This window comes from Chaetodon trifascialis, chromosome 8 (genome assembly GCF_039877785.1).
Source record: "Chaetodon trifascialis isolate fChaTrf1 chromosome 8, fChaTrf1.hap1, whole genome shotgun sequence".
Classification (NCBI taxonomy): Eukaryota; Metazoa; Chordata; class Actinopteri; order Chaetodontiformes; family Chaetodontidae; genus Chaetodon; species Chaetodon trifascialis.
Genome location: NC_092063.1, coordinates 18,786,089 through 18,811,755, shown reverse-complemented (window position 1 = coordinate 18,811,755; position 25,667 = coordinate 18,786,089). Strand labels below are relative to the sequence as shown.

The following is a 25,667-nucleotide window of genomic DNA, read 5'->3' as shown; positions in this document are numbered from 1 at the left end:
AAATACAATTAATTTTCACTGTAGGGAAATGGATTATCAGTCAAAATGTGTGAATTGTACAAGATAAACTTAACCACAAGCTACAAAACTGTGAAATGATTACAGGCTGTGTGGAAGATGCCAGTTCCTCTAATTTCCAGTTTCTTTCAAGTTTCTTATTTGTGTTAGATGCCTTCAAACTGAACATGCAATGTCGTATTTTATATATTTGTTTATTTATTTTACAAGTATATGATATGCTTGATGTTAGAGTGGTTTCTGTTATGTTTCTAGTTGATTGAAAAACTTATTATTTTATGTTTTCTGCATTCCACCATCGTGCTCGGAACAAAAAAGTAATTCAGAATTTTCAGAGAAAACACTGAAGTCATGAATGCCACATCAGTAGGTTTGTTCAAGTGGGTACAGAAAAAGAAGGGAAAAGCTGCAGTACATCATTGATTTCCACACAAAAAAATCCTGGGCGATGAACAAAGATGCTCTTTGTGGTCAAGGGCCTCGACAATCCAAACAAGAGGAAAAAAATCCAAGGCACTGTGAATCCTGAGTAACAAAATGGCCTTTAATATTACATGACTGACACGCCTTTGTCAGGATGTTGAGGTCAAACAAACAGACACTTAAGTAGCACAAGACATGACACCAATGAGTTACAGAAGCTGAGAGAGCCAGATGGCTGCCGCTTACTTGTTTGAAAATGGACAAGCCAAAAACAAGCACTGCCCAACTCGCAGTGCATCACCCCCCAGCTGGAACGTTTATTGGTCCGGTGTGGCCCAGTGCATTCTGGTTGTTGTGGGCTTTTTTTTTACCTTTTGAGTGAAAGGGAATGCCACACACCTTTTTCCTCTGTTTCCTCTGGTCATGTAGCACCAATTTCAAAAATATTTCTACTGCATAGACATCCCAGCTTTATGAAAAGGCCATATTTCCAGTGTAAAATACTTCTTTAAATATTTATTTGGCCATTATGAAAAACCTTAAGTGCTCTTAGGAACCGCTACTGCAGCTTCCATCTCATGAGGTCAAAAGAAATGGCAATTATCGTGAAACCGAACAGGATTTATTTCCAGCCCAGTGGTTACATTTCAGGTCAATAAGTGTTTGAGTGAATAGGTGTGTATGTCATGAGGTGGTCATGCCTCTGAATACTTACAGTGGTGGTTAGTGTTCGTCAGTTCATGCTCATTACCACTTACCACCACCTACCTGCTATGTGCTGCTGTCACGTATTGAGGCTCAACATGAGTCCACTACCAATTAGATGGCTCTGTTTCTCTCTTTCCACTCTATATGGTACTCTCGCTGCTATCTCATCCTTCACTAACATCAATTAGTGTTATCCTCCGAGAAAGGCGTGCTATATCATCATGATCACTATTGAGATCGACCCCGCTCTCACACTCGACTGAATCGAGTCTGTCTATCTCGATTCAATGATCAGTTACTGTCATTTCAAAGTCCAAATATGTATGAGCTTAGAAATGCTTTGCTGTGCCTCATTCATGTCCTAGTTTTCAGTTTAATGTGCTTTACATCGCCATTTGTCGCTGGCATTTTTCACAAGGAGTGGAGAGATGAAGGGAAATTAGTGTGAATTCACAGTATGCTAAGTGCAAAGTGCTCGACCAGTGTTATAGCAGCTATATAGTATCAGTGTGTGGATCTCCCTCAGCTCTTTGCAGAAAAAACAAAGCAAAAAAAAAAGACCTTTCTTTGCACAACCCCAAGCTGTTACAGTGTGCAGTTAACAGCGATATTATTCCCTGGTCGGACATTAGTCACACACCAAAAGCCAATCTGAAATAGGGAGTCACAGCGTATGTACATCCTCATTTATTACACTAAGGAGAGCGGTTTCATGGCTGAGATTCTGTCACTGCCGGCGAGACGGCCGCCCAGGGAGCGCTCTGCTGCAGGTATTGTCGACCTGGAGAGATCCCAGGTTGAACAGAAACTGAATAATTAAACAGATGGAGGAGAAGAAGACACCTGGTGCCATCGCAGTGAAGGTCAGCAGATGGGTCTGTCACTATTAAAAAGACCAGATTGCACGTTGAATGTAATGCAGGGGACTTTGTGAAATTCAGACAAAAGTAATATCACTCTGTATCATCATCTGTCACCAGCCGCAGATTCAGTTATGCAAAGCAAGCAGAGTTCATTTCCATTGATGAAATGCAGGAGTGCAGGAGGTTTTAGGTCGTTGTAATTTGTTTGTTTCAATTTCAGCTGTGGTGCTTCTCACATGCCCATATCTGATGCCCTTATAAGCCATGCAGATTTTTAATGAATTACACAAATACCCTTTAGGAAAAACCAAATGTTCAGTCTAAGTAATGGAATTCCTTCAGTCTGTAAAGGGGTCAGCAGACCTCTGCAGCAGCATATATCTCCCCTGTTTAGTTCTGACCCTTTGAACCCTGAGAAGCTGCTTATGGGTATATTAGACAAAAAGTGGACCTACTGACCCAATGGTGTGTGAGTAGAAAGAAAATGTCTTTCCTCTACCAAAAAAGAGGGGACCATAGGGCAGTAGAGAAAGTGAAGTGACAGCATCCTTCACTTTGTCCTCCCAGTCATCTCCTATTGTCTCTAATGTAATAGAGATGAGATTTTCCTTCCTCTATCCCAGTCAGAGACTTGACTTTCAAGCTTGCATTTGTCATGTCCTTTTAAGAACCAATGAGGCAGCAGCTCATACTGGAATTGGCCAGCCAGATTCAAGACTATATAAAACCACTTTCCACTGAATTAGATGCCATTTCTCCAAGGTGCCAATTATGATTTCCGCAACTCTAAGAAAGTGGAGCAGAATTAAGGGAGTGCTGACAATAAGGTACTGTGGGTGCAGGAATTAGTTTAATAATCAGCCACATGGACTAAGGAGCTGCTGAAATATCTCCAGGGATCTGACCGAGAGGGAGCAAGTGCTCCTCATATATTCTGTTAAATTAGAGTTCAGCAGCCAGCCATGTTTTAGAGGTCAAACCTCCTTTACATTTTTCACTGTAGTGGGAACATTTATCAATATTTTAGCTAAATTAAATACTTTTATGACACATTTATACAGCCAGAGAGAATTTGCACATTTGATTTTAGAGCATGTTTTGTTTGGGCGATGCTAATACAGTATGCAGATTTTCCTTCTAGTGTCTTATTAATTAAAGTGTGCATAACCAGTAACTACAAGCTTAATTCACTGATAAATAAACAAACATTACTTTGTCATGGATGATTAGACAGAGAAAAAAAAGTTATTAAAATGATATTTGAATTTCATTTCTTGTGGTTTTGTTTGTTCTACATCTAATAATGCGCTCCACACTCTTGCCTCACATGTGATGAAATATTAAATCCTCTAGTAGCAAGAGGAGATTGTTGCACTTGAGTTTTAACGAAGGTGGTAAGATCAAGAGGAATAGGAAAAGTTCGCAATTTTCATTCACGTATTTAAATTTAGATGGTTGTAGAGATCTCTGAAGTGCTACAGTATGAAACAAGGCTGATACATGAAATGTGGTGTGGATGGAAAGTAGCTGGATCTAATTACTTTTGTCCTACTTTCAATAAACTTCATCTTCATCAACAAACTTTCTCCACATCAGCTTTTGGGATAATGATCTTCTCTTATCCCACTGAGATTTGAAGAAAGAAGGAGTTAACTTTAGAAACAGGCAGCGTTACTTCAGTGAAAGCAGACAGATTATCTGAGATGTTAATACCCATCCTGCGGCACCGTTGTGTCTTCCTTGGCCATGTGCACAGTAATATGGTGGATTAATTTGTATTGGTGTATAAATCTGTATACTAATCATTTCTTCCCAGAATAAAAATGTTCCGCAAGAGCAAAGTGAGGTTAAGTAACTCAGATGAAGGCTTGTTTTCTGCAGTAACATTCTGTAGAAGTAAACTGGGATGTCATGTTTTCCCGCTCCACGTTTTCCATGTGGCACGTTCCCCTCTGCGCTAAGAGATGGGATGAGGTGACTGACAAGCGAATTGTTGGAGGTAATGGATGACAGACAGTAACAGGTGGATACAAAGGGGCAGCTAGTCATGGAAGGCTTTGTTATCGCCAATGATAGTTACATTGACAACGTTCCAACTGTCGTCAGGTCAGCCCAGGGCTAATACCCAACAAAGCTGCATCTATTATCCCCCCACGTATCCTTGTGACACAAGATTTTTTTGTCCAGGAATGTAGAATTACTTGTACATGAATGATGGGATGTTGCTTGGATTCACTCCCGAAATCTCATCTATATTCATTGAAATCCTGCTGTCCCCTAAAGGGATGAGGATTGTTCTGAACTGCAAGTCATTTATTGACACTGCTCGCAAATCAAGAACCAGAAACAAGATCTATATGTAGGCTTTTGCATTATAGCAGTATGCTAATGAGATCATTGGGACCATCTGGAAAATGTCTCATGTAAAATGTTAAAGTGATTGACGGTACCCTGTCTTGTGTTTAGTTAGTACCTGCTTTATTGGGTCTTGTACAGTGACAGAAGGGTATGCTAAAGGGAACAACTCAAATTATCAGGGAAACTCTCCAAAAACACAGAAAATCCAGTTTGTTAGAGGCTAAAAATAAAGAATGAATGAATAATATTAATGCTGATTGCGGCTCTTATCTTGAATGAGTCAACGAGCCAATCAGAGTTGCCTGGCTGCTGTAAAAGGTGTTGGATGATGATCACTGTCAGGGAACTGGATAGCTCTTCCAAAGTGAGCAATTCTGTGCTTTATTTTCAGGTTTGGAGATATCAGTTGGGTGGAAAGCTATAGTTTTTATCCTGATATACAACAGTAACCTCTTTTCTTTGATTGTGGTTCAAACTGAGGGAGACTGAGTGGGAACTGGTCTGAATGAAAGTGACTTGAATACACTGCTGGACAAGGACTGGATCAGACTGATACTCATAATATTATGACCACATGAAACACTGCAGTGACTCCAGGATGCTGCCAGGAATGCTACATGGGCTTTGAATCTCATCCTCGCACACGGGTGCATACTGATGGACCTGTACCACGTTGCTGTGAATGGAGAAACAAAACAGGTACTTGTGTTGTGGAATGTTGCTTTTTACCTGAAGCCAGAGTCACTGAAAAAACAGCGAGACTCACCTTCATTGTGCGGTACAAAGCTGAGAAAAGAGCTGATCACAGGTTTCTTTGTGTTGTCATAGACCTACATAGATACATTCATCCTAATAAAAGTTGCTCTTTTGGTGGTAATTTTGATCCATACCTCATATGCATCACAGCAGCAACTAACACGATATTTTCATAATCAATTAATCTGACATTTCCTTGATTGTTTTGTAGCGTAATGTGCGATCAAAAGTGATGTCTTTAGATTATTTGTTTTGTCTGACCAACAGTCCAGAAGGCAGATATATCCTGTTTACTATCGCAAAAGACAAAGAAAAGCAGAAAATCCTCACATCTGAGAAACTACAACAACCAAGTTGTCCAACAAATTTGCTTGAAAAATGTCTTAAATGACCAGTTGTTCATCAAAGCAGATAATGGCAAATAGTTGCCATATCATTTCTTATGATCAGTTATTTGAATAATTGTTGCAGATGTAATTAGGGTCCTTCTCTGGCTGACCAGGGTGACTCCCAGCACACATGAATGACACACACAGAGATAATGCACTGATTCAAGACTCTGGGTCTCAAATTCTGATAATACAAAGAGTAATTGCTGTATCATTTACCTCATTTCTTACCTTTTTTTTCTGTGACCTCTTGGTTTTGTTCCTGTGGTCCTGTTGAAATTAGCGGTCTGATATATGACTGAAAATTTTGATCACACTTTTTTTATGTTTTTCATTACCAAAATGAAAAGGATACTTCACTCGAAACAGTATTCTACCACTTTTCACCTCTTTTCTTCAACAAGGCAAGGCAATACGACTTAGGAAAGAAAAAAAAAGAGGCTGTGTTAACCTGTTCCATAATGTAGGTTATTTAGGTAAATGTAATGTGATTCATTCTCAAAGGACAAAGGCAAAGGGTAGGATTATGCATCTCAACAATATAAGTGCAACAGTCAGTGTACCATGGATGCAGCAGCAGCAACAGACGCACATAGTGACGCAGCACGGAGCAGAAGAGGCTTTTCTGTAACAACAAAACCAGCTGAGCTTGTGTTGCTGTATGAAGTGTGGAGATAATGTTCGGTCTGGCTATGTGAGACAACACAAAAAGCAACGTGAAGAACAGTTTCCCACATCCAACCAGTTAATCAGTAAGAACCAAAGTAACTGTATCACCATTTAAAAAATCTTGTGAATCGTACAACTCTGTTTCAAAACAGTTTGAAAAAAACAAAAAACAAAAAACTAGAAACAGAATGTGATGATTTGCAAAACACTGAAATCCCATAATTAAATTTTTTGAAAATTATATCCTCATTTAGAATTTGATGCCAGCAACATGTGTGAACAAAGTTGAGACGGTGGCAACACCAGACTGGAAAGGTAGTGAAATGCTAAAAGGAAACAGCTGGTGGAAGATCTCTCAGTTAATCAGGTTAACTGGCAACAGGTGAGGCACATGATTGGGTCTAAAAAGAGCAGCAGCAGTCTGTCTGAAGGTAAGATGAGGGGTTCACCACACTGTGACAGACTGAGCTGGCAAATAGTGCAACAATTTAAGAAGAATGTTTCTCAATGTAAAATTTTAAAGAATTTGGGGATTTTATTTTCAACAGTACATAATTAAAAGATTCAGAGAATCTGAAGAAATCTCTGTACGCAAGGGACAAGGCTGAAAACCAGCATTGGATTGCCCTGATCTTCAGGTTCTCAGATGGCGCTTCACTAAAAACAGGCACAATTCTGTAGTGGACATCACTGCATGAGCTCAGGAACACTTCCAAAAACCATCGTCAGTGAACTCAGTTTATCGCTGCAGCCACTAATGCAAGCTGAAACTCTACCATGCAAAGAGGAAATCGTATATAAAACAGGTCCAGAAACACAGCTGCCTTCTCTGGTCCTGAGCTCTGTTTAAGATGAACTTGTGTTGTGGACTGAAGAGTCTAAATTTGAAATTCTTTTTGGAAACCATGGACGTCGTGTCCTCCAGGCTAAAGAGGAGACGGACCATCCTGCTTGTTATCAGCGCACTGTTCAATTGCCAGCATCTGTGATGGTGGGGGTGCATTAGAGCTCATGGCATGGCCTACCTGCACATTTGTGAAGGCTCCATTAATGCTGAATGACAGTGGAAAATAAGGCCACAAGCTTAAAGACAAGTGCAGAGCTCAAATACAGCTGCATATTTTTGATTTTTTTCAAGAATACTTAATTTTGAGACATTGTTTCTATGTTTGCTGTCTTGTCCTGAATGACTACACTTACTTGAATGAAAAAAATGTGACGCACATGCCATGACTGTCTGTCTTTTGTGTATGTTTTAAATTCATTCTGATCAAAAAATCAGCTCTTATTCAAAGAAATGTAGAGAATTATTCAGCCTTGGTGAAGGTATGTGCTCTCCCAATGCTTTGTAGTTAGTAGTGCCCATGTTTTCACTGGCACTGCAGCCTGTGTGTCCTCTGTGTCCTTTCACTGAGCTTTAGTGTGCTTATTGTACTGCTCACTTCGAAATGAAAACTCAAGGACACTATGGTTTATATGAAATTAAGTGTGGAGGTGAATAACCATGCAATTATCTTGTTTGTGAGTTAGCAATTTTGAATTTGAGAGGAAGCGTTTAAATATGCGTACAAAATGAGACCTGCCTGTTACTTAAAAAATCCAGTGAAATGAATTAGACCTTCATAAGCACATGCTGAACTCCAATAACATTTTGGTGTTTCCTTCTCCTACAGGAATCTGTTGGACCGGGACACTTTCTCCAAATCCGATCCATGTAAGTTCTCAGCTTTTTACGACGCTAATTGCAGCTTAGCTTTCTGTTGCTCGGTGTCACCTCCTCTCCTTTTGTAATGCTTTACTTTTTACTTTTGCTGAGCTTAAGTTTGATTCAGTTTACTCTGCTCTTTCGAAGTGTTCATTCAATAACTGCATATCATTTGCACAGTAATGTGACAACCTTTCCTCATTGTGAGCTACAGAAAGTACCTTAATACATGCAGGGTTTAAACGCCAGCCTTTGAATGCAAATGCCTATCTTCTGGTGAGACACATGGGGAACTGCCATAAAGGCATTTTCTTTGATACTTGCTGAGGGATAGAAAATGGAGGAGACATTTAACATAATAGGGAGGAGGTTCAAGCCCTTTGTATGAATAAGCTACTGGGGAAATATCACACTCGTCCTGTTTTGTGATCGCCTGAAGATGAACCTTTGTGATATACAACAGATCACGTAGCGTTCGCCAGCCGCGGCTTCATTTGAAGTCGCAAAATCAAATAGGAATCAGGAGAATCCCACCGTTGAGAAATTGTGCTGTGATTGCATGGCTTAAACTGTGCTCCAGGAGCCTTCAATCTTGCTTTAGAGCTTTTGTTCTTTGCACGTGGACATCGCACGCAGAATTTGATGCAGCGCAGCATCATCAAACTTGGCACTTCATTATGCTGTCAAGGCGTGGCAGGATAATTAATGATGAATGTCAGCAAAGAAAGAACAAAACAAACAACATCTGAAGGCGCGGGATGCTTGATTGAGATTGTTTAGTGACAATGTATTCCTTTGCTCTCTCTTTCTCCCTCCTCCTCTTCCCTTCTCAGTGGTTGTGTTATACACGCAGGGTGTGGAGTCCAAACAGTGGAGAGAGGTAAGAGATCGCAGCCGTCCCTCTGTCACCGTAACTCAATCATCATGTCTCCTCTCCATGACAGCCCGCTCTCTGTTTACAACCCTGTCCTCCCCTCCTCTCTCTCAAAGTAAATGCTGTGAGTGCCAATCATGTGCAATTGATTGACCCCACGAATGGCCGTGCGCTGGTCAGCACTGTGTTAGCTGTGACTGATTGGCTGATTACGGTGACAGCTACTTGTATCAATAAAGATTTGCCTCTGCGTCAGAGTCCCTGCTGACTGTTGGCCACGGGGCCTTAATTAGACCAGGGAGGCAGATCAAGCAGAGGAAGGCAGACCCTGAGGCAAGACAGAGGCTCCTTCTGGGATTATTTGTCCCTGTAATCTCAGCGGATGGACATACAGAGAAGTGGCCACATAATCACATCTAAAAGGGGAATAGTTCATAATTCAGATCCATTGTTTGTACTCTCCTTTTTGCCTCATGCAGCCAGCCATTCATTGTGATCATGAAAGACTTTGTTCAGAAGGTAAAAGCCAGCCAAGTCACAGATGTACAACACAATCAATACTGTATATACATGCCTCCTAACAGGAAGACAGATACTCTTCACACTCAAATCCTTTCTGATTGAATTCGAGTGCTATGTTTATTGACTCTGCAGAGACCCTGGTGTCACACTGGTGCACAGTGGTGTGACACACCAGATTAAGAGTTGCAAACACACGGCTCCAAGATATAAAGGTGGTTGTGGGCTCTGAAATAGGGAGGAAAGCCGAACACAAGAGGTTTTAGCATTGATTCAACACCAGACAGGAAATCTCACCTTTATATGGCAAAGCAACACACACATACATGTATGCAACGATAACCACAGCCTTAACTTGAACCTTATTTGAGCACCAAGTCTTAAAGATATGAAATTACATGTTTTTTTGCCCAGAATTAGATGAGAGGATTGAAACCACTCTCATGTCTGTGCGGTAAATATGAAGCTTCAGTCAGAAGGCGAATAGCTGAGCTTAGCATAGAGACTGAAACAGCTAGCATGACTCTGTCCAAAGGTAAAAATATATCACCTCTAAAGCTCACTAGTAATGCTCAATATGTCATTTGTTTCAACCATTCTCAAACCAAAATGTTATGAGTTATGAGTCTCAGCTGGTTGCCTGACAAGACTCGAGATACTCCACTGTGTTTTCGATACTTAACATCTAACTAAATGTATTTCCCAAATTGTCAAACTGTTGCTTAAAGCTGCAGTATGTAAGATCGAGAAGAGAGCAGACTTAGCCTGAAAATTTGAACCAACACAAGTTCCATGTCACTCCCCCTCCCTCTCCGCTGCACTCATGGTCTGCCTCCAAGCCCCTCCTCCCTGCGGCATCTGCGCGGCTGCCATGACAACCAGTAACGTTAGCCTTAGCATTGGAAACGAGCTAACTCTGCCCAGCCGCTACATCACAGTCGCTAACATACCCTACGCGCTGTGGAGTGTTACTGTAACAATCACCATATTAGCTTTATGGTTATTTGTTGTTTTAGCCGTATATGCTGTTGTTGGCAGCGGCGGTATGGACAATTTCTCCTTTTTGGGTGGATGTTGCTCCGCCATAGCTTTCACTAGCCTCCTGACGCTGCTCACAGAGCTGTCTGACTAAGTGGCAACCGGCAGCATGAGCAGAGGGACGGGGCAGTTCGCAGCATGTGTGAGTAGTGATTGACAGATGTCAGACACTCCCTCAGATGCTCCTCTGGCTCTGATTGGCTGTTTTGTGTTGGGCACGGTGGATTCTTGCAAAGTGCAGTAGGAGCAGTAGGTGAGGCCAATGGAGCTGTTTTTTTTCACAGATTACATGTTTCACGTACTGCTGTCTCAGCATAGGGACAGTTTTAGCAAATATGACAAAAAATTACTTTTATACAAGTTACCTACTGCAGCTTTAAACAACCCTTTGAAAACAGGCCAAGATGTCCTCGCTTTCAAACAATGTTCTCACTCTCGAGGTTTAAAACTCAAACATCTGGGCCTCACAAAGGCCCGATGGATTGGTTGGATGTTTGATCAATTGTTTAACTGATTTGCTGATTAACTGAGTGAGTTGGGTATTTCAGAGAGATGGCAACTGCTGGAGAAAGGGTTTTACTGCTTTACTTGAAAAAAAAAATCCCTTTTGCAGTGGTGATCAATCAAAGTTAATAATATTTGAGCTCGTGGCTGGTGAGAATTTTTGCAGTCAGCTGACTTTGACTGACAGTCAAGCATACCTCGGTGCTGGCAGCAATGCCATGATATTCCTTTAAAAAAGCCAGAGAGCAGTTTTTCTGATTAACATGCAAATGTAGACAAGCATCAAGTGCAGTATTGAGGCAGGAAGAGCCTTCTACACCTGTCACCTCTGGTTACACCGCCCCACCTCGAGCTTACAAACTGTGTGTGCAGCCTGAACGTCTCCCCCTGAAAGAGATACGGGCCGGTGTCTTCAGCGCAGGCGACAGCTGGCTTTGTGAGCAGAAGAGTCAAGCTGCGCAGTATTGATAAAGCTAAGCGCCTCTTTTTTCCGTCTGTCATGTAATGTGTTTTTGTTCTCCTGGGACTAGATATGGTTGGTCAGAGCACCTTTCACCGTGCCGCCAACCGTTCTTAATCCAATTACTTTTCCGTGGGACGTACTCCCCCCATCGGCTGCTCCTCCGTTAGAGAAGAGTATGAAAACAAATCCTTGTGGATAAATTGTGTTTTGATTCCAGGAGGATGCCTTCATCAGCTCCGCTTGACACCTGTGCCCCCTTGACTAATTTTTGTCAGCATCTGCAGTCGAATATATTAAAACTGTAGCTGCAGCCCAACAGTCCCCATGACTTTAAAGTCTTAATCTTCAACTCCCTCATCTGTAATTACTCCTAATGCATAACAGGTTTGTTTCTTCTGCTTTCACTTAACTGAGCAGCTGACACAATATAACGGCCCTAAATTCACACAAAGCTGGGCCTTTCATAGACGTTAGTCTTTGTACCAAGATGAATTTTCTGACATTGCAGCTGACAGTTTATCCTGGTTTGGATTATTGGAGGGGAAGAAGTGCACACTTAAAGTGCCCAGATATCCTGGGGGGGTGGTTGATAATTAATTGTAGTGCTTTGCAACTCTGACTGACTGTGGACTTGCCAAGGTAGGAATAATGTGTGGATTGGGACTTCTGTTATTTCCTCGGGTGGTTGTTCTTTACTTTGATGCTGATTCTTCCTTTGTTAAGTCCTGCCTGAGACCAGAATTGAATATGCTATCGACCCCACGCTGCCACATTCAGCTCCCACAGTATCACGAAACTGGCTTCTGTTTGCTCGGTGGAACTTTCACCTGTTTGGCATCTGCAGGATGTGGAGCTCTGGCACTTTCTGACAGGGATGGAGAGGAGAGGTGGCGCTATACAGCATTTAAACTTTTATAGGCTCAGACACACTTTTATGTTTGATGGCGGATTACACTTCAGCAGACCCACTTGCTCAAACTGTCATATGTTGCACACAATGCAGCCTGACTTGCTATAGCACAGGTGTCCATCTGTTAAAGGTATTCCACTGCCTGAGCCTTACTCTGTGGAGCTCCCCCTTTATGTCCCACTTTGAGTTTTACCCTCACTGGATGTAATCACAAAGGTGTGAGCCTGTAATCCTGCTGTTTCATCTCCTCATTAAGCCCTAACACTGCGTTTATTAATTCACTGTGTCAGTTGATGGTAACACTTTCTACTGGGGAGCTTTTATTTATGCAGCTCAACATCAGTTCTCTGAGTTCTGAATTATTCATTTTGGATACAATTAATGTGCGTGTGCGGGAGGTGCAGATCCTTCTGTGTCTGTTGATTTGTTTATCAGCACATCAGCTCATCAGAAGGTCTTGCTCTGTAACACTGACAAATCTGTGTCTGCGCTGGTAGGCTCCCATTTTCTCCTTAACGCCAGGGAACAGGAGATAGGTTACCATCTTCCCATCATTTGTGACAGTTCCCCCGGTGTGGAGACAAAATGTGAAAGTCACTGTGTTTCTCTGCTTTTGTCTTGTCACCCCCTCCATCCTCCTCAGCCCCTTGTTTTTTTTTTGAAGTGGCTCTGAGAGCAACAGTGGTGTTAATGTGGTATTAATTAAATGAGTGTAATTGGACTCAATAAAGTGCTTTCCTCAGGCTTGCTCACCGCAGCACAGTGAGAAGATGCGAAGAAGAGCTGACACTGACTTCTGTTAATCAAATCTGAGCTTAATCCGGAGCTGCGAGTTCAACACAGTTGCCGGGGGCCGATCGAGGGGGTGGGGTGAAGTAATGGAGCAGTAGATGTAGTTTCTGTATGACTGCATGATGTACTGTCTCAAAGCTCTGCCCTCAAATCTTCCTCATCTGTCTTCTTTTTCCCTCCCTTCTCTCTTGGTTCTGATCTAGTTTGGGAGAACAGAGGTGATAGACAACACGCTAAACCCAGACTTTGTCAGGAAGTACATCCTGGACTACTTCTTTGAGGAGAAGCAGAACCTGCGCTTTGACGTGTGAGTTATTCCGTTTGATCCGGTCCTCTGAGGACACACACCGCAGCGCCGCCCTCTTCTAACCCAGTCCTCCACTTCTTCCTTTTGTCTCCACCACAAACTACGGCTTCTCTCTCCTTCACTTCCCCCCATCTCTCTCTTCACCCCCCTCCCTCTTTCCTGCCTCTCATTTTCTCTCACCGAGTCACTTTTCTCCTCTCTTCCCTCCCTTGTCACCAGCCCGGCACTCTCCTGAGGAATTATTCATCAGTGCAGTGTCTCAATACTCATTCGTTGAAGGGAGATTGGTATAAGGGTGATAAATATTTCATATAAAGTTTTATCCTTAATCTCCCTGCTGCTAAGCAAGGCAAATGTCTGAAACCAAGCCCCATAAAACTCACAAAGACCCCCATCCCTCCCTCCTCCACACATAGCTGCTGTCCTCCTCAGGAAAAGGCCAGACTAGTGCGTGGGTCAGGAAGGTGCCGTTTCATTTTGAGAGCTCAGAGAACAGAGTCGGGATCATTTTCCTCCTCTCTCCCCCTCCTCAAGGAGAAGAGATATGCTTCCAAAAATCTGTCCGTTTTCCCTTTTTTCCTCCCTTCAAGCATGACGTCCCCCGGTGGACTATCCAGGACGGAGCTGCCGGTCTCTGAGGATTTTTAGACACTTAATGAATTCATTTGGTGTGTTATCATGATACGAGTCTGGAACAGGAAAGGAGGGAGTGTATCCCCTCACAATTAGTGTTACTCATTTACATCTCTCTTTATCACAGAGGTGGGAGCCAGGGCATACTGAGGTTTAATTACTTTTACATTAAGTTTGACTGGCAGATGCTCAAAAACTTTCTCTGCATTGCTAGATTGTTTCAATACGATCCCCCAGGCATAGCACGGAAATTACATTCATAAACTATAGAATGACTTCCTTAATTAACTGTCACATTATTGCTTACACTTTTTTTTTTTCATCGGCCGTTCCCTTTTGCTCCCTCAATGACCCAGGTGTGTGATTGACAGGCAGAAAATGTCCACGCTGCAGCCAGTATTCTTTTATGAGAGTCTGGATTCATTTGTTAGGTCTTGTGATGCTTTCCCCACGTCTCTGCTCCTGTGATTTGTGGCCTCTTTGTGATTTCAGGTATGATATTGATTCTAAAAGTCCAGATCTGGCAAAGCATGTAAGTGAAGATCTTTTCTTGGTAACACTTCATATTAAGGCACACATATCCACCTTTAATTAGTTGCTTATCAGCATGCATATTGGCTCTTTATTAATCATAATAAAGCACTTATTAATGGCTTATTCTGGGGTTAGGGTTATTAAGGGTTAGTGGCAGGTTAAAAGCAACCTTCCTTACTATAATTAGGAATCGTGGGAAAACTCTTAGATGATGGCCTAGTAGTTGTAGAATATGGTCATGCAGAAAAAGGGATTAATCAGTGCTTTATACAGAGTAGCAAAGAGCCATTATGCTAATATGCTAATGAGCAATTAATGGTGAATATATGTACCTTAATATAAAGTGTTACCATTTTCTCTCTTTTTTCTGTGGCTCAGGAGTTTGACTTCAGACTTGATCCTCAAATTAGTCTGAACTGTTACTAAAGCATGTCTCTGATATGTAGGTTTTATGCAAACCAAATTTTACGGCATCTGAATGCTCAAATATATTTTGGAAGAATGAATGAATTATGCTTCATATGCCAAAATACTGCTTATTTTTCTGTCCCTTCCACCTGCTTCAGTTTCTAGAATGAGATATTTTATTCCTCCGAAGCCTTAATAATCAGTTACATTTGCATCTGGCATAACTTCACTACCTTTTTTTAAGGAATGAGAAATGAAGCATTGCACATCAATATCAAAGCTTTTCAACACATTTCCCTGTGTGCTCTCTAGTGTCGTTTGCAGTTTAGATTATCACTTCCAAGGCAGCATACAGTTCATGCATATTGACAACAACATACATTTATTCAAATGGAACACTTTATTGAAGAACATACATTCAGGTGAACGACCCATTGAAGTGAATGTATGTTTATGCTGAAAGCTTTGATAAATAAATTCCTAGTCATGACACATGAAGAATATATTTGCAGCACTTGGTTTGCATACCACCCAAATCTCCAACATTAGTTACGCTTCTGTCGCTGTGCTGCTTTCATGTTGTGTTTTTGCATTGCGCTGCATGCTCTGGAAACAAACTGGTTCTTGTGTGAGGCTCTTTGTGCCTTCATTGCTTTCCCTCTTTCATGCTCTTTCACTTTTTTCTTCCTCTGAGACTCTCTGACTCTTTACCCTCTGCTGTTGCCATTCTGCCTCTCTGCTCTTTCACATATCTGCTCTTCTTTCTTGCACTTGGTTGATGACAGTCTGGTATTTGAGTCGTGTGCCTTCTGTTCCATGATATGCTCTGTTGTGTCACTGCTGCTGCCTGGTCTCTCTCTCCTCCTTCTCCTCCTCCTCCACCCTGGAAGCCAACCGACTTTAACGTACGTGTCTGCCTCAGACGTCCTAATTTATAACCGTACAATGTTTATGACAATGCTAAATCCTCACGACTCTCCTTGTTACCCCCGTGATCCACCTAAACGTCCCCATCCTTTGCTCCACACCCACGTCTCTCTCCATTCCACTTTGTGCTCCCCCCATGGCAGGACTTCCTAGGACAGGTCTACTGTACACTGGGAGAGATTGTGGGCTCACCTGCCAGTCGCCTAGTGAAGCCCCTGGGGTGAGTCCTCATTTTACTGTATTCACTTTTTTCCTTTTCTTTTCCGCTCAAGGAGACAAACAGAACAATGTTAACTTTGCAAACACAAGTTTTCAGATACGATCAGATAATGAAAACCACCTCTCAGCCCGTTCAAATGTGACATGTTTCTCCTGCTGGATTTCACACACTCCAGCAAAGATGAAGCGGTGATGAATATGTCTGCCTTCTAGAGTCATCTGTATCATACATTACGCTGCAAGATTAGACCCACATGCTTGGATGGGAATGGGTAATTGAACACGACTGGGGGCTTCCTCAATGCAATTACCGTCATTAGGGAGGTGATCTAGCACAGAGACTGGATTGAAGTCGGTGCGATACACATGACACTGTCAACTCTGCTTCAAACTAGGAAATATGAAGCCCTGAAGCCACTGACACCCACAGACGTGTGCGTGGCTCTTTGAGTTATGTGTGTCTCTTTGGCGAATAAGAAGGAGGGCCTGACCGACTACAAAGCTTGTGTTTGTGTGTGAGACTGTGAAGTGCAGTGTGTGTACCTTTATGTGAAGTACGAGGCAGTGCTGGCCCTGGCAGTGGGGGGTTTGTGTGAACAACAGGGCTTTGGTGTCGACCATGAACTCTGCCAGGGACTGGTGGCTGTGGATTACAGAGCTCAGTGCCCTTCAGTGCTGAATAAGAGGATGAGCAGGATCAAGAGACAGTATTCACCACTATGCTGTAAACTAGGCTTCACTCCCCACATCAGAGACAAACAGAAGACTCAGGAGGCCCCAGACAGGATGGACAAAAGCATTGATTCTGCAGCGTCAGCGGGGCACCTTGATCTCCACTGAGACGCTGCACTGATGCAACAACCAATTTAACTGCAGCAGAGGGTGATGATGATGATACGGTTGTCGTTACAGGTCACAGTTTAGTGAAGAAATGAGCCCTTGTGAAACTTGTGTTGCTGTTAACTCTCCAATAGCTTTTATGTCAGAGAGCAGCAATTCAGAAACACAGGGAAAGTATAGGCTTCCTTTGAGTCTGTGTTCCCGATGACATTCAGTTAAGGGTGCAGTTTTATTCAGCCCTTCCTTTTCGGAATAGCCCAACAGTATCCATGGGTAATGGAGATTTCCTCCCCTCCTGTGATAGACTGTGATAGCTCAGAAGTTGTTTAATGGCTATGTGCTCCATTTCCTTGTCATGCGCCCTGACAGTGACAGTGCCTCTCTGGACGGGAGCTTTGAGGAAGGGCTCCCGCAGGGGCTGAGGAAATCTGTTAGCCATGCTTAAACGAGCCTTCCCAAGGCGCACTGCATCCAATGACCTGCTTAAGAAGCACATCAGCACCCCTTTCCCTATTTTCCACACTTCATCTCTCATTTATTCCTCCGCCTTCCATCCACCAGATTCTTTTTTCCTAGTTTGACCCCCTTTCTTTTCATTGTGCTTTCTATTGCTTCCTGTTCCCCCAAACTTCTCCTACTCTCTTTTGTTCTGCCTTCATTTTGCTCCCTCCTCCATCCAGCACACACACACAAATGAGTTCCTCTTTACTAGTGGGCACATTTTACTGTCTTATCCTAAGCTGCCTTTTCACCAAATGTTTTCAGCACTTACCTATGCCTTAAACCTACGTCTGTTCTGCTTTTCAACCACAGGCAGTACTGTAGGTGGAGTTGTAAGCGAGGCTTCGAGCGTAACCTCCTTCACTTCCCAGAAGTTGGGGAAACTACAGACAAGACTTTTCTTGGTCTTCAGAAGCTGCAGCATTTACTAACTGACTGCAGCCGTTACTGTACATTCACTGCCAGATTGGCAACTTCCTGCTTACCATTTCCTCTGCTCCGTTCACATCCACCGTCATTTCTCTGCCACCTGCTTGCTCATCCACACACTCACACACATTACGCACTGAGCTACGCTACTCTTTCACAAGAACACAGTGGACACCGAATGTTCTCTCCTCTTGGTGTGCGGTTGTTTATTGCAACAAAGAAACAAGATTTGTTTGAGGAAAGGCTGGAGGCAGCAAGGAAAGAAAACAGGTTTGGAGTTGGGAAATCCTATATTAGAGTGCAGATGATGAGGCGACTCTGCTTGCTCTGATGCTTTCTGACCAATCAACAGACTGCAGTGTTTCCAGCTCTGCTTTTAAGTACTGGAGCAGTGTGCGAGGGACCAGAGGGGTAACAAAAAGAAGACACAGAATGGAGAGCTTCTGTTTGTGGTACCATCCTCATCTGCTGACAATGGAAACATGAAAATAAGTGCTCTAGTGGGTAACGAACTGAACTGAACTGAAATGTACGTGGCTCTAGTCATACAGTAACCATAACCCCAACATACTTGCTAAACCAACCCAGAAATGGCCCTAGTCATAACTCTACTGTAACCTTCACCTCAAAGCTGAGTCTTAATATTAAGCATAACCACTAACCTCGGACTTTTTAATTAAAGAGTTTTAAAGAGTCTTAAGAATTTTAAAGAGTCTTAAAAAATGTCCAGGATCCAAAATATGTGATTTCCTTAGTGAGCACTGAATTTTGGTGTGAAAATTGGCATGTATGTGCATTAAGTATTCATCACGTGGGACTTCTTGTACACATTGTATTATTACATTGTGATGATTGAGTGTGTGCGTACACACACACACACACACACACACACACACACACACACACACACACACACACACCTGCTCCTTGCGATTGGCTCAATAATTTAGCTCAATCCTTTCTGAATTTGTATGTTCTGTGCACATGGGGACAGACATAATATTGTGCCATTTGCCTCCAGGAAAATTTCCATTTACAGACTGCACAGACTTATTTGTCTTGGGGAAAATAACAGGTCGGGTGAGATGTATGGCTTTTTCTACATGCCTTTATTAAGACAGAAATGTTTGCCAGTGGAAGGAATGTGAGCTATGAGGCACTGAACTGATACAGTGGCACAAATCCTTTTCTGTTTATAATCTGCTTTTAATGAGAAGCATGTATCAAAGTCATTGGTAGCTGAGGGAATGCTAAGCTAAATGATTGACTGATGCAGGTGAACAGCATCTTTTACTGAAAACATGGTAGCTGTGACGCAGCTCTCGTGGCTGTTATTATGTGCATAGCCTGTGGGAAGGAATCATGATATGCGTGTATAGGTAACATGATAATAGAGTTCATTATACAAATGGCAGTAATCTTTTCTGTTGAAATGGTAAATTTTACCGCACACTAGATCATATGAGTGCAGCACACCATTAGCATGTAAAGGCCATTAACGTACTGTGACTGAACCATAAACAATAATACAGTGACTGTTGTGGTTGTACCCATGGGGGCCAAGGGAGGAAAGGAAAGGTAGAAATATATAAAATTACTATTTTTTTGTATTTTCTGTGTAAAGCATGCATGTTGAATTGAATAAATTGAGAGCCCTAATGCACATCAAAGACTTGACTGAACTGTATCCCACCTGTCTGACCCAAACCATCATCAAAAGGAATAATCTTGTCTTCTAGTTGTTTCTACAACGCTCCACATAGAGCAGTAACAGAGTAGAAAGTTTAGGAAACACAAATGTGAAGTACAGTAAATATCTTCTAGAGCGCTCCATATGTTTTTGAAGTGAAAGTAAGATTCGTGCTCTGCTGGAATGTCCCCTGGATGTGGAGGTGCAAGGGAAGTTTGATGTAATATGGATTTTATGTCATTGCATCTGTTTTCAGTGTGGCAGTGTACTTTACTGTGTTTTCTTTAAGCCATAAACGGTTTGGATGTGTCTTTAAAGCTCAGAAGCTTCACCACAGTGGTACTTTGAATGCAACACTTCAAAGTCAAAGGCCAAGCAGAAATTAGATTTAAGTGGGCCCAAGGGTTTAACTTGGAAATTAAAGAAAAAATAAAACAGAAAAGATGAAAGTGTAGTTAAACTGATAAAAACTGACTTTATTAAAACATGGCAGATTTGATAAAGCAGAACCAATATTTGATCAAAATCATAAGAAGCTTTATTTGATAAACATTTTTTTGTAAAACTCACATCTTGACTGTTGATCATTTGTTTTCTCTGTTGTGGGAATTTATGGCTTAACATGTGCAGTGGCCAAGGGGTGAAGGAAATAATTACACCTCTTTTAAATACGTGCTATCAAGACACCGCCAACATCAATAAAGCAGCAGAAAGTCTTGAGAGACCAGTAAACAAAAAGTCCACGTCACACTGTTGGTGCAGACCGGAGCTCCAAATGGCTCCAGACTGGATCTGTAACATTCAGCTGTGTGACAAGGCCTCAGGGAAGGAGAAGTCAGAACAATCAACGCTTTTCAAGATTAAGCTTTGATTGACACACTGGTTAGTGCACATGTTGAATGATAACTGCTCACTTTGGTGCAGATACTGAATTATAAACAGTGAACAGACTGAGAAATGCTAATGTTTTTATAATGAAGCTTTATTGTGCTTCCATCAAATCAACCATGTTTTCAATACGCCGATTCATCTCTTAAAAGTCATAATGTAAGATATCTAAAAAAACTGCTTTCAGTTCTGGAACAATTTTATCACATTGAATCAGTTCAGTGTAAAATTGAATAATCTTCTAATACTCTCTCTAGCTCTCATCCTTGTCTTCCTGCTGAGGACTCGGCATCATTTCAGCATTGTATCTGCACACATACATCTCTCTTTGCTCGCTATAATTGAGCTTTAGACAAAGTATTAAATACAGCAACACCAGTACAATCTAACTCAATAACAATGCAGTGATACTCTGTCTCTGAAACCTCTGAAATGTATTGAGACTGAATCACAGCTGTAGATTTAGATTTAACTCTATGGCTATTTGAGCAACAGTTTCTGGTGATCTGATCAGATTTTTTATTCTTAATCCTCGCTTCTCCAGCAGGAAAAAAAATGCAACTATCATAACGGACTCTCAGAAAATTACATACAGGATGGAAGAGGAAACATTTCACTGAAAATGAAGTTACTTAGTTACTGTTGCCACGCTTTCTTTCCAAACTCTCTGTGAAAATGATGGCAGATTTACCAGTGAGACCCATAATTATTTTGTAAACAATGGGCTTTGAGTTCATACAAAGGTAGACAAAAGCACCTTATTTGTCGCCAGGACTGTTGATGCTGCCACCTGAAACAACAGCTGTGGTTTGTAGCTATAGCTACTTGATTACGCTCACAGAAGCTGGCTGGCAGCTTACTTGTTTTACAATGATGAATGCTGTAAAAGGGGCCTTGAACATAAATGTGATAGCTACATAAATTAAATGATATTGTGCTAAAAGACTGAGGCTAACGTCACATCCTCGTCAGCCGATGATGCAGGAGACATGGAACACAGAGATAGCATTGCTCTATAGCAGTGTAGAGCTTGTTGACTGGAAGAGACTGTCAGAGAGGGAAAGCAGTGTTGAACAGGTGAGTCTTAAGGGAGTTTTTTGAAAATGGAGAGTGAGGAGTGAGGAGAGTCTCTGATGGCTTTTGGAAGCAAGTTCCAGAGGGTAGGTAGAGCTTGGGTACTACTACATGCTAATGTATGCAATTTATGTTCGAGACAAAGAGACCCCATCCAAACTCTCTTGACTCACCACTCATAAAGTCAAGTACATCTTTACAATGTCATGCTTACAAGATGTCAAACTGCTGCTCAAGTAGCTGAGCTGTATGACTCACCAGAACTTTACTCAGAGAAAACTGAAGCAGAGGGCATCACTTGTCTCATCTCTACTTCAGAGACTCTCAGTTCCTTTAAAGTTGTTGGTTAATGTAGTTGGCTGACAGACTCGAGGGTACGCAGCGGCCGCTCCTCCAAGATAAAAAAAGAAAAAAAAACTTGCTGCAGGTTTAAATAATGAGTGGGAGTGAGAGTTCATTTTTTGGTGAAACTAAAAAAGCCCTTGTGATACTGTACATGCAGAGAGGGAAGCAGGTACTGTGTGTCTGCCCATTTAGCCCTCTGTTTGCCTGTATTACTTAACTGGGAGGTGAAGTGTTTTAGACAGCTTACAGTAATCAGCATCCTCTGCCTCGGGACATCACACACAATTAGAGCATTCTGCTGCCTTGCTAAATGCCAATTTGGCCTCCAAGGCTGAGCACTAACAAGAGGTCCCTCTCTAATAATGTGTATACCTGCTTAGGTAAGGAAAACCCAACCGTGCTGATTGTACAAGAACCCGTTTTGTCCATTGAAACAGGGTTTATTAGGTACTTTTTTGGTTCCATAAGAGTCAAAAGTCTCCCCTCTCAGCAGCACAGCTCTTTTTCACCTGGCCATCCCACGTTCGCTTGAATTGCTCTGTTTATGACTCCTCAAGGACTTTGGCGTCACACAAAACCTCCTCTTTTTCTGCCATGAAAAGAAAACGTTGATTTAATATGTACTGTGGTTGTTAAAGGTCTTCGTTTGTAAGGCTCTGTCGATAATAAGGCAATCATTTTTGTCTTCTAATACTGGAGGCCGCTGCTGCAAGAGCAGGGAAGGGCAGCAGAGGTTCTAACTCTGCAGAATAGCTTAGCTGATGTGTTTTGCTCTCAGAGCAATGTACATTTCAGTCTTGGTCACGTGCTCTTGTCTGCTGGAAAGGTGAGAAAGCTGCCTGAAAGCCTCTGAACAAGCAATCTGCTTTCAGTTTAACACTCCTGTGTTGTTAATCTATTCAGCGGCTGAAAACGATCTGTTGCCACGCAGATTGCAATCTATAGTCAGCAGTAACCGCCACAGTGGAGGTCAGGGCAGCCCACTGTAACATGATATGAATTCCATTACTGGCCACCCGGCACCACGTGAGGGGGCTAAAGGTACCGTGGCCTTGTGGCGCAGCGGGGGTGAGGCAGAGGAGAATCAGCTGTGATTTGATGTCGAGCTCCCTGAGTGGGAAACTGTGATAAAATGTGACTTAACATCATATGTGGAATAACAAAGAGAGCTGGGCGTCTCTTTTGGCCTCTGATAGGGAGGGATGTACTGTTCTTGCATGGGGGAAATTGAAATGGGCTCGTTATGTCCTCCAGAGAAGGATTTTTCTTGTTGGCACGACAGAACAGAGGGAAGGAAGTGAACGCTGTCATGACTTTGAATTTTAGCCCGTAGACCGAGGCAGGAAGTTTCTCTCTGATTGGCAGCTTCTCCTAATCCTTTCTTCCTCTGTCAAAACAAGCAATTTTTAGCTTGCAGGTGGTTGATGAATGGCTCATTTGTTTAGAATCACAATAAATCAAATGTTATTATAGTGATTAAAGCCTGCGCTGTAATTTATGTAATCAAAACGTCAACAACAGTCTCATTACATCACTACACGCTCAGAAAATGCAATACATTTAAAATTTAATGGTGTTTCATGTTAAGTGTTCAAAATGAGCAAGCGAGAGTGAACAAAATTGCCATAAATAACCAGATTAGTGCCGTTCACTGAGACGCATCAGTGGGATACCTGAGGTATCTAGTGAACAGCACAGCAATAGGTTGCACAACATGTCTGCAGCAAAACAAAACAAAACAAAACAAAAAAGGATGCCAGATTGGTGACAATGTGGTTTCATGTCTTGCGCCTCGTTTCCTCGTTTGCACCGGTAAAGAAAGTCAACACATTCTTTACTCTTGGTTGTTTTGTACATCCATCTGACATTTTCTGCGCCACATTTTTTTCCGCCCCATTTACTCGCTTTGTGCTCATTCTAACAAAGCTTCAAAGAGCTTAGCACAGGTTGCCTGTAGCTACCTGCTTTAAACGCAAACACCAGCTCCTCTCGCAGCAGCAGCAGCTCTCTTTTTTACTCTCGGAGAAGCACGCTTAGGTATTCTGGTGTCCTTTTGAATTAGCCAGTGCTCTTTTCATCCTATTTTTTAATCCTAGTGAGGTGAGGGATTATGGATGCTTATCAGTGTATGAAGATCAAGGGGATTAGGGGTATAATCCCATTTGAACCCACATAGAGTTTTGTCAACCTTGTCTAATTCTGTTCAACTATGATCTGCCCACTGCCCCAAACGTTTACAGTGGCACAAAGCCAGATTATCTGCCCATCCTCCATCTCTGCTGGTCTTTCAGTCAACTCAAACCAGTTGGATTTGTTCATTTATCCGTTGCCCCTTGTCAACCGGAGAGATTCATTGGATTCACTAACTTGCGCAAGCTCACTGCGATCAGTCTTTTGTGCAGTGAACATTATCCTATTTCTTGTCTTATTACACTCCACCTTCCCAGATAAAATGTTTTAATTTGCCTCTCCTTAAATGTGAAATTGCAAAGTAACAGTGCTCCTTGCATGATAACACTGCAGTCGGTCTTGTCTCGTGGGAATATGTGCAGACCCACCCTTCAATAGCTGCAGAGTGGAAAAAATGTATTTTCCTCCTCTTGGGCTCTCACTCACATTGTTGAGCAGATAACCCTCCCCCACTCTCATATGCGTGACACGTTGCAGCGTTGTTAAATATCAAGACCATTCCTCATCCTAATGACCTAATGTGAACGGCATCAACAATTGCTTCCTTCTCCCTCTTCGGACTTTAATCTCACCAACCTCCACCCCACCTCCGTACTGATAGGCAATGGAGAATACAGGCATTGTGAATCACCATTTCATGACAGCAACTGCCTCTAGATGGGAAATTATAGAGGCCATACATCGAGCCTGAATATCCATAATATAATATGTCGCGCACGGTGATCTTTGATGCTTGTTTTTTGGAGGAATAAATGTCTCGAATGTGTTCTCCCTTGGAAAAGAGACCCAGCATTCTCATCGGTATTCTGCAGAACTGCAGTATCAGAAACTTTGGCCAAGTAATTGTAGTGATGCTGAAATATGCTGCTTGATCTCTTTCCATTCAGCTGATCAAACAGGGGATCTGTCAAGGCAGCTGTGGTTAACTCTGTTTCAGTGTGAGCTAAGAGCACGACAGCACTTCTTCCTTCCATTTCTTTCTGGGGAAAGGAAGCCACTCGTCTACAATGCCCCGTCTCACTTCTGTCTCTACTTGTTTGTTTTCTTTATGAAGTTTTGTTTGATCCTCTGGGTTACCGCTGAAGAGGGAGAACAGCAGAGGAGGTAGCCTCACTGACATGATGCTAATATGACTCTAAATATGAAGCCAACTGAGGTTTTCAGACAACGCCAATACACATTATGGACTAGCATTGGATTGGTCAGGACCATATGGTGTGGTGTCTGTTGAGTGCCAAGGGGAGCCTGTGAGTGACTGTATGAATTATGGAGAGTTGTAAATGGTGTTAAGTACCACAGCTACTTAGCATGTGGTTAGTGCATTCACTGCTCTCCTGCATTGCTCAGATGCTGGAAGCCTTAATGCCTTTATTATATCACATTAATCACTCACTGGAAGCACAGAAGCCATGGATGATAACAGGCTGTCATCAGTCTTCTCTGAACAAGACCACCTCATCAAAACTATCCGAGTGTCTGCACTTCACTCACTGAATTCAGATGTCATTATTGCTTCTGCAGAGTGATCTGTTCTTTACCATTGTTCCTCTTGACTGTAAGTTGCATTAAATCTTATATGAAGTAATGGAATTGCATAAGAGTTTAAATTGATATCATTTGCAGTCATTTGCAAACGAGACAAAGTGTTGCTGAGTCCTTGGAGTAACATTCTGTCCTTACCTTTTTGGAACTG

The 25,667-nt window shown here is 42.2% G+C and overlaps 1 protein-coding gene across 3 annotated transcripts in view; it reads left to right on the top strand.

Moving 5' to 3' along the window:
- cpne5a (copine Va) overlaps window positions 1-25,667 on the top strand; it is a 69,756-nt gene that overhangs the window by 5,440 nt on the left and 38,649 nt on the right. The window contains exons 2-7 of one of the 3 annotated variants that reach the window (XM_070968531.1): window positions 7,858-7,898; window positions 8,723-8,769; window positions 13,193-13,296; window positions 14,422-14,461; window positions 15,762-15,776; window positions 15,942-16,018. In XM_070968531.1, the coding sequence (XP_070824632.1) occupies window positions 7,858-7,898; window positions 8,723-8,769; window positions 13,193-13,296; window positions 14,422-14,461; window positions 15,762-15,776; window positions 15,942-16,018 (324 nt within the window). Of the gene's footprint in view, window positions 1-7,857; window positions 7,899-8,722; window positions 8,770-13,192; window positions 13,297-14,421; window positions 14,462-15,656; window positions 15,777-15,941; window positions 16,019-25,667 lie in introns of those variants that run through there. The other 2 variants (XM_070968533.1, XM_070968534.1) reach the window with 2 other exon arrangements.